This window comes from Spea bombifrons, chromosome 12 (assembly GCF_027358695.1).
Source record: "Spea bombifrons isolate aSpeBom1 chromosome 12, aSpeBom1.2.pri, whole genome shotgun sequence".
In the NCBI taxonomy this organism is placed as follows: domain Eukaryota; kingdom Metazoa; phylum Chordata; class Amphibia; order Anura; family Pelobatidae; genus Spea; species Spea bombifrons.
The window spans coordinates 5,250,642-5,260,194 of NC_071098.1; the positions used below are offsets into that span (position 1 = coordinate 5,250,642).

At 43.3% G+C, this 9,553-nt stretch overlaps 1 protein-coding gene across 1 annotated transcript; it reads left to right on the forward strand.

The window, feature by feature from the left end:
• Positions 1-4,440: 4,440 nt before the first annotated feature.
• LOC128469573 (UDP-GlcNAc:betaGal beta-1,3-N-acetylglucosaminyltransferase 7-like) lies at positions 4,441-5,907 on the forward strand. The gene has a single exon (XM_053451385.1). It carries the CDS (start codon positions 4,444-4,446, stop codon positions 5,671-5,673), a length of 1,230 nt encoding a protein of 409 aa, XP_053307360.1. The 5' UTR covers positions 4,441-4,443; the 3' UTR covers positions 5,674-5,907.
• The last annotated feature ends 3,646 nt before the right edge of the window (positions 5,908-9,553 follow it).

A 9,553-nucleotide genomic window follows, 5' to 3' on the forward strand; every position in this document is an offset into this window, starting at 1 on the left:
GTGGGTTGATATATATATACTGATAGATGTTCTAATTCGGATTTCTCACGAATCCGGTATCAAAATCGTGAGTGGTGGCAGACTACCTGGGGGGATACAGGCAGGATTTGGGGGTTAATTTGGTGTAACTTATGCCTTGTTAAGGGGTCTAGTTAGTAAATCCAGAGGCCTGGTGCTATTAACCCCTTCATGCCCACACCCTCCACACAGTCACGGCTTGGCAAGTAGTCCTGACTGTGACAAACTTGGCGGCAGCTAGGTGGGATATCTAGAGTTTTTTAGTGCTATTTATATTGCCCGGTTTGGTGATTTTAGTACTAGAAGAAATTACATGGGTTTTGTGTAATTTCCCAAAGACATTACTCAGTGCCTAATTACAGACATACAGTGCAAAACAGTTCGTTCCTCTCCTTTTTATTTTTCTCTACCATACTGCATTATGGAGGCATATCGACGACAGCCAAAAGAATCTCTGGAGCTGGTTTGTCAAGAAAGGAATATACAAATTTTTGGCAAAAGCAAAGAGCAGCTGATTTTGGATCTCCTGGAACATGATAAACTCTGTGCAGAGCAGGCCATCGGAGCAAATGTGATTTTGGAAGAGCCTGTGGATCAAGGATGTTTTCCTGATAAAGTTAACGCCTTGAGTGTAATGGACTCTGAGTTACAAGTGTTACTAAAGGATCTGGGGAGCGTGGATCCTCAGCTAAAGTTCAACCTGATTCTGCAGTACAAGGAGAGAGAGAGGGAGGCTGCGGAAAGAGAGAAAGAGAGGGAGGCTGCGGAAAGAGAGAAAGAGAGAGAGATGGAGGCTGCTGAGAGAGCTGCGGAGCGGGCAGCTGCTGAACGAGAAGCTGAGCGGAGGTATCAGCTGGAACTTCTACGGTTAAAGCAATACAGTCCGTCTCCCCAAAGCATTGTTAACGGGGATGGATATGCTAACCGACCTCGCCTGGAACACTTTCCAATGCTGGAAAAGGACACTGACTTGGATGTGTTTTTGAGAGGATTTGAGAAAGTGTGCCGGCAGTACCAGCTGCCCAAGGAAGAGTGGGGAAAGTATTTAACCCCACGTCTGAAGGGGAAAGCCCTGGATGTGTTTGCTTCCTTACCAATGGAAGTTGACCAGGACTATGAGGCCATAAAATCTGCCTTGTTAAAAAGTTTTAACCTCACCCCTGAATTCTACAGGAAAAAGTTTCGAGAAATGCAGCAAGCTACATCGGACAGTTGCACTGAATATGCGGGACAGCTTCGGACTGTTTTCCGGCAATGGGCTGGAGGCCTACAAGTTACTACATATGAGGCCCTGGAGGATCTGATGATTTTGGAGCAGTTCCTGAGCACACGAAGTCCGGAGGCCCGAGAGTGGATTCTGGACAGAAAACCTAAGACCACGGCAGAGGGGGCAGATCTGGCTAACGATTATGCCAACAACCGTACTCCAACAACCAAGCGGGTACAAGCATCACAAGGACCATCTACTTGGAAAGGAGCAGCCTACCAGCCACCAACTCCTAAGCCAGCCGGGAGATTATCACCAACACCTTTCCTAGCCAACAGAGCAGGGGCCGCATCGGGCCAGGGGGATACCCGCCGGTGTTATCGGTGTAACCAGTTTGGGCACTTGAGTGCCACCTGCCCTTCTAAGAGACCATCTCCACAGACAAATGGAAATGGAGGTACAGCTGGGGGAGCTGCACCTGTTTTATTTGTGGCTAGACCAAAGGAGGCACCAGGAGACAATTTGCAATGTGTAGCAGTTGAGGAACACCCAGCTGTCTTGTTTGTTTCCAGGGTTCAGGGGAATGAAGAGGAGAACCTACAAAGAGTGACTGTAGGTGACTGTGTGACTATGGGACTCAGGGATACGGGGGCTGCTTGCACTCTGGTGCGGCCTGAGATGGTAAGATTGGAGGATCTTATCCCTGGGAAGACCATGTCCATCCAAGGAATTGGCGGGGTGCGCCCTGCGGTGCCAGTGGCACGTGTGTACCTTGATTGGGGTGTGGGCAAGGGTTTGCGGGAGGTGGGTATATCCGAGGATATTCCTGTTAATGTTTTGCTGGGCAAGGATCTGGGTCGACTTGTTTGCCAGTATGCACCAGTTGAGGAAACCTGCAAACCTGGAGGGCTGGTAGAGAGCCCTGTCCAACCTAAGGTACTGTCTGAAACTTTGGGAGTAGTGGGTAGCTGGGAGGAAGCCCAGAAGGCAGAGGTATGCCTGTCTGAACCAGCACCCAGGATCCTGTCTCCTGAAGAGATGGAGGGGGATGTGCACCAAGGGACCACACCTAGAGAGCAAGCTCTAGGGGAACAGTGTGGTTTGACCTTTGGAGGGGCAGAGTTTCAGGAACAGGGAGTCTGTAGTGGCTCTTCTGGTTCAATGCCCCCTGATACGGAAAAGCATAGTGTTACTATGGGTGATCAGGTAGACAAGGGATTCGGGCATGCTGGGGATACTTCGGCCAAAGTGTCTTCAGAAGTTGTATGCCCAGAAGGTATTATCCCTGAAAAACTAAAGGGGACTGGGGATGTGTGCCCAACCGTGTCTACAGCACCTGAGTATTTAGGTTTGGGTGCAGGAGAAAGTATACATGATATAGGGGTGTCTGCGGATATTCATGTTACTGACTTTCCTCAAAGGGAAAACAAGAGATATATGGAATGTGATGTATCTGTGTGTCAACAGCCAAAACCCTCCTTTCATGCTCCAGAGGAAATGCTTCATTTAACTCTTAAAGTGCTGGAGGTTAAGAAGCAGGAAGGGGGTAGTTTCTCCACTGCGCCTAAGACCCCTAAAGCTGTAAAGTCTGGAGATAAGGAGGAGGGGGAGGAAAATTCACACCCTGTTATCCCTTTTGTGTGTTTACCGAGTGGGCAGTGTGAGGGGCAGAATATTTCCCCTGTAGCTGTAGTGGCATACCAGCAAGATGCTGGGGCAACAGCTACAGAGGATAATATAGTACGGGTTGATGAAAAGACAGCTGCATTGACCAGTCAGCAAGAAACCCTTAGCCCTGTGAGTGTAGGTGAAGCCAAGAACCTGGGATCCACACCGGATGCCCAGGACAATGGACACCCGTTTGCTGTCTTGCTTGGGAACGGGCAGCGTTTAGCTATCCTAAGCAGGGCAGAGAAACAAATGGATGAGGCCTTAACACATCTGAGTAACTTATCGCCAAAGGAAGAGGTTTATTCAAGGGTTGGCAGAGAGTGCTTAGCTATGGTGTGTGCTTTGCAGGAGTTACAGCCATGCTTGTATGGTTGTGACTTCACTGTTATAATCTATCACAACTCTTCTCTTCAGGTGGATAGATTAGATGGGAAGTTTAGCAAGTTGCACAGATGGAGTCCCGTGCTGACAGTTTGTCTTGTCAGGGGGAGACTAGGATTTAGGCAGACATAGTAGATCAGCGTGTGCTGACCTCCTCTGTCCACCATCTTAAAGGGGGAGGTGTCATGATTAACTCGTATAATGTAGTGGGTGCATGGAAGGGTAACCCAGCAGAGGTGGTTAGTTTCTTTGTTTACGCATTCAATGAGTTAATCTGAGGTTGATTTAATGTGTTTCTTTGTGAATGCCCTCTGTATCTGTTCTGGCTGGAGGTGTCATCTTCCCAAAGGACCCCTGTGGTGATTCATGGCCTTACAGATAAGGATCCTTAGTTATAGGAATTCCATTCCTATCTTAAGTGGGGGGGTTTCCATCACCTTTACCCCACCATAACTTATTGGCACATCAAAGATGGGACCCGATTCTTGGGGATGGTGTCATATAATGTCATGTCATGTGGTCAGAGGGGCGTTTGCTTGCAAGAGTCTGATTTAGGGACAATGCAGCGACCGAAAAGCAGAACTCCATGATATACTCTGATTGGAACAACATCGTAAGAAACCATCTGGACTTAAGGAGTTCCCACAGGCCTGCTTATTGGAGAAACTCGTGAGTGAGGGTCCTGTGTTTAAGTCCTTTTGCTTTTAAGAACTGTTTGCTGTTTTATTTTTATTTTGTATGTCTTGTTTTTTGTAATTCTGGCACTGTGTAATCTTTGTATTTTTGTTATTAAAATATTCATAATCTAAGTCTGTCTTTGGGCTCTAGTATCGATATCCACAAACCCGAAGAGAGGATAACACGTTACCGTATTGTTATTACGTTCTACAGGATATATATATATGTTGTTTGCCCGGGGTGGGTTGATATATATATACTGATAGATGTTCTAATTCGGATTTCTCACGAATCCGGTATCAAAATCGTGAGTGGTGGCAGACTACCTGGGGGGATACAGGCAGGATTTGGGGGTTAATTTGGTGTAACTTATGCCTTGTTAAGGGGTCTAGTTAGTAAATCCAGAGGCCTGGTGCTATTAACCCCTTCATGCCCACACCCTCCACACAGTCACGGCTTGGCAAGTAGTCCTGACCGTGACATCGGACATGGAGTGTCTCTTTAAAAGGAGAAGGATATTGAAAACCTGTATAAGTCTGTGCCTGCTTTGTGTCACCCTGGTAACCATACATAAACTTATACTGATGGAGGAAGGAGCTAAAAGCATCTTGATATTCAACTCAAGGATCAAGAATGAGTGGTTACAGCCTGAAAATAATTCCCTCAAAAAGGGAGTTGAAGGACCCAACCAGCAGAGCTCCAGAAAAGGTGGCCAGGTGCAGACTGTCACTGTTGTTACTAAGCTGTCACCTGCAAGGTGGGACATTAATGAAAGCAGGTGTCTAGAGAACAATGCCTTAAAGAGACAGTCTTGGTTCAGACATGTTGATGCAAAGTTCCACCAGTTCATCTTGCACAGACACTGCAGGTATTTTCCTCTGCTGCTAAACCACCCAGAGAAGTGCCAAGGAGACATCTACCTTCTCATTGTGGTGAAGTCCATCATTGAACAACATGACAGGCGAGAGGCTCTAAGAAAAACCTGGGCTAAGGAAAGGGAGATAGATGGGAAGAAAATAAGAACTGTGTTTCTCCTGGGGACCACATCTCCAGGCAAAGATCACAGAAACCTTCAAAGACTCATTGAGCAAGAAGATCAAATTTATGGGGACATCCTTCAGTGGGATTTCATGGACACCTTTTATAACCTGACTCTTAAAGAAGTCAACTTTCTGAAATGGTTTCACATCTATTGCCACAATGTTCAGTTTATATTTAAGGGAGATGATGATATTTTTGTGAACACTGGAAACATATTGGACTTCTTGGACTTTAAGAAAGAAGATCCTTTACTGCCAAACTTATTTGTAGGGGACATTATTTCTAGAGCAGCACCCATCAGGAACAAGCAGAGTAAATATTTCATCCCCAAAGAGTTGTATGATAAACCATACCCAATTTATGCTGGAGGAGGGGGGTTTCTGATGGCATCTTCTTTAGCCAAAAAGTTGTTTCCAGCTTCTGAGAAGATAGAGCTGTTTCCTATTGATGATGTATTTTTGGGTATGTGTCTGAAGTCTGTAGGAGTTCAGCCCAAGCTTCATCCCGGCTTCAGGACATTTGGAATCAGTAAAAAGAGGACCAGTGCCATGAATAAGGACCCTTGTTTCTATAAGAGCTTGCTAGTGGTCCACAAGTTGACTTCGGGCGAATTAATAAAGATGTGGAACGTTGTCCATGGGCAAAATATCAGCTGTGCCAAACATGTTCAATTTTGAAGAAAAAAAAAATCCAAGACAATGAAAAATTAAGAACTTTTGGGAGAACTTGGTAAAATAGCTTAAAGAACAAAAAGCATGATTTTTTTTTTCTATTTCCAGGCACATAATGAATGTTATAAAATGCTAAAGGTATAATTTATTTGAGTTCTTGTTCAAACAGTTTCAGCAAATGCTACATTATGACAAATTTACACATATTTATTTTTTTTAAGTAACTACAAAATTATGATTATTTTTTTGGTTTGTTTGTATGCTAATTATTACAATGAAGAAATTTATTCTCAACAAAAAGATTGAGTGTCTGAAATGTCAGTGGTTGAGGGTAAAATCATACAGTTTTTGACGGTTAATTTATGTGGAAAGTCCCTTTAATCAAGAAGACGATGAGGAACATTCCATCTCTGTGTGTTTCCAGGCCCAATGTATGTCTCCTCAAGAAATTATTCATTATCCTTTCTTTGCCTTTTTTCCAACCTGTGTATTCACAGAAAGCGGTTGGTTGTGGAATAATGTCGCAGTTTGGAAAGATGACTTAACCTTTAGTTGTGTATTAAAAAAAAAAAAATGCTGAAAATCCCAAAACTCTGTGTGCTCAAGTTTGTTTGCCTTAGAAACGCAAGAGGATAAGGATTTATTTTCTCCATTAGTGGGAATATTTGTGTTTTATTAGGATAGAAAACTGCCATTTGGAAACGTTCATTGGTGGAGAGTCTAGTAGGACCTGAAACTTGGTGGGCATGATTAAATCCCCATGTTTAGTTCCCTTGATTTGGATTTGTCTTTGGGAAGGAGATACATTCACTGGTATCCACCAGATTTTGTATTATATCTACATAAGACAGGCTCATTATTGTATATGTTCTATGAATACTTTATTATATGTAGGGTATACACTAAGAGGTGAATGACGGAAAGGTGTATTAAATTCTGTACCGTATTCCAACATAGGAAGTTTCTCTTTTCTGTGTTTGTACCTTTTTTTTAGGTGCATCTAAAAACCTGATGTTCTACTCTAACATCAGTGCAGCTATGACTAGGCCTCCCTCCATATGGTACGAAGCAGCAGGAGTTGGCACATAACCACGGAATTGGTGACACTACAGCAGGGTAGGGATTTTATATGATGTCATACTCCCTAAAGCATCAAGGATCAGGAAGCAGGTGTCTCCTCCACAGCCCATGCTGCTCCTTCGCTCCAGACCTCATGGGATTGTCGGCCAGGCCCTGCGTAGAAGGAATGTTGGGAGTGGGGGCACGAGATTTGTCCATAGAGCCTTCTCCACGTATTAAATGGCTTGTGTAGGGTGGCGATCACGGTAGGGACACGGGAAATCACGGTTGGTGGGATGTGGGCTCAGTTTCCATCTGTATGTATTTGGCTGGTGGCCTATTTGTGAAAATAGTGCTGTCTATAGGTGGACCTCCAGCTGGAGATACTTTAACTCCCAGATTTTATGGAACGTTTGGGTGTTGTAGTCTAATTGCTTTGGGCTTTTCTGAGTATGTAATTCAACGATGTAAATGTGTAGAAACCAACGGGACACTTCATGCTAAGTCACAACCAGAACAGAACGTTAAACAAAGGGTGAGGAAAAACGCACTAAAATGGATAAAATAAGTGAAATTTATTTCCTTTCACAGGAATGCAGATGTTTGTTTCAAATAGATGATTTAATAAATCCTTAAACTGAATCTAGGCCCCCGAACCATATGTACTTCTTTGCCCTACAGAAAACATCCGTTTTAACTTTAATTTTTTTAAAATTTATTTTTAGTTTGAAAAATCAGACAAAGCAGCCTTTTTTTTTAAATCTGGTTATACAAGTAAATCCCCCAAAAATGTCGACATGGGTGGAAATGGCTAAAATGCTGCATGTGTCGTTTCACCACAAACTGTTTCACCACAGAAACATATTTTTTTCCCGCTGAAGATATTCTAAGAAAAAGGTGATTTTTCTTTTTTTTTTTTTTAACCTTTTGTATCTAGCTGTAAGTATATGGTACATACTTCTGCATATAATGAAGAATAAGCAAACATCTAACAGATGCATTGCATTAAGTTACATTTTTATGTGGCAGAAACGTAGGTGAGTTTACAACAGGGCATTTCTAAGGACAAAGCCAGCCGTCCTTCCGCATGCCAAGACTTCTGCGCAATGTTATTTCCTCTTTTTCTAATAATCCATTTGGTGTTCCATCCAACAGCCGTGTGGCAGCCGAGTGCTAGGGTTGTTGGGTGACGAAGAATGAAAGATACAAGCGTTCTTTGTTCCTATTTCATGTTCCTCTCGCTGTTTTCTCTCCTCAGCTTTTGTTTTGCTGTTCCTCGTTTCTTTTTGGGGTAGTCCCATGGACCCCCCCCACACACATTTTTATCCTTCAGCATAATCTGCTAAAATGTATTTGCTTAATATATTAGAGAGTACAATTAATGTTATATCCAAGTGGAACAGCACCTATAAAAAATAAAACAAAACCAGCGAGTAGCAGTTTGTGGTCTTTTATAGGAAAGTCCCATGAAAAAAAAAACAAACTTTCTCCTTGATCATAAACCCCAGCTCTGTATTACTTGATTCTGTAATTACTCTGTACCGTAATAACCCCCCAGCGTTGTATATATTGTTGGTCAGCATTGACAAAAATATGGTTTTATATCATTTTCTGCCACTTTTATATCATTTTGTGAACTCACTTTTTCTGCAGACCTGGAGGTCGCAATTGTCAGTCATGTGATATTTTGGGTGACTTTCCCGGCTCAAACACCACACTGAGCTGATGCTTTATGCCAACGTTAATAAAGTCTGTTCTGGGTGATTAAGGAATGGCTCTGTCTTGTTCGCCATAGGCAGCTTGATAAGGAGTCGGGGTGTATGTCAAGTAGATCGGCTCAGATAACGGAGCAAGAACTCATACAAATATACGAAATTTAAATAAAAATTAGAAATAAAATAAACAATACAGTGAGCTCCATGATGTTCTTCTGACATCACTTACATAAATAAGATGTACGAGTGATCCCGAAAGGGATTTCTAACCATATTTCAATAACTTAATAAAAAAAAAAAACAAAAAAAAAAAACACTTGCGTCCCATTACCCTAGCACTACATCTAAAATGTATTTATGGTTTCAAACGACCGCTATTTTTCTGGAAGAAAAAAAGGTTGTATAATTTGTGTGGGTGCATCACGACATTTGGTCCCTGCCTTCTTCATTCACTCGTCGCTTAGCGTCTAAGCTGTTTATATAGTAATCCTTTGCCCGGAGCGAAGTCAGATTGGATGCTGCAGCTATGCACGGCTGTAAAACCGGACAAATATTTAAAGCCAATAAAAACGTTATACGGTTTTATGTGCCAAAAGCCACAGAAAGCTTGTTTTATTGGTTGCTAGAGATGTTGGATGTGCCAGAAGAATGGTGACATCCAACCCCTCTTAACGTTAGAAAGGTGGATGAACTATAACACAATAAGTAAGAATGAATGAGCGTTAAGTCATGTATTGCTATAGACTTGGCTTGATGGTGGGGGATGTCTGTTGACCTTTTGGCTCCCACTTCAGCAGTTCCCCTCTTTGCAGAAGATCCCAGGGAGGGAAGGAAGGTTACATATGCCTTTGGAAAGTGTGGCCCCAAAAGAAGACTGGATCTGCCATCCAACTCTCTGATCTCACCAACTGGCCCATTTATGTGCAGAGCCAGCACATGCCCCATTGGATACGTAAAAAGGCACCGTGCGGACACACATCGTCATCTTCCATCGCTCTCTACACCACATTGAGGAAGGCGGCTCAGGGGAACTGCCCTGGTGTGTCGGGCCTAGGGGCAGCACCCACATTAAATACGCCACTGGATGGTACGATGGTTGCTTAGAACTCAAT

Bases quoted from the DNA above. Each gene is read 5' to 3' on its own strand.
- LOC128469573 (XM_053451385.1), top strand. From the start codon at position 4,444: ATGGAGTGTCTCTTTAAAAGGAGAAGGATATTGAAAACCTGTATAAGT.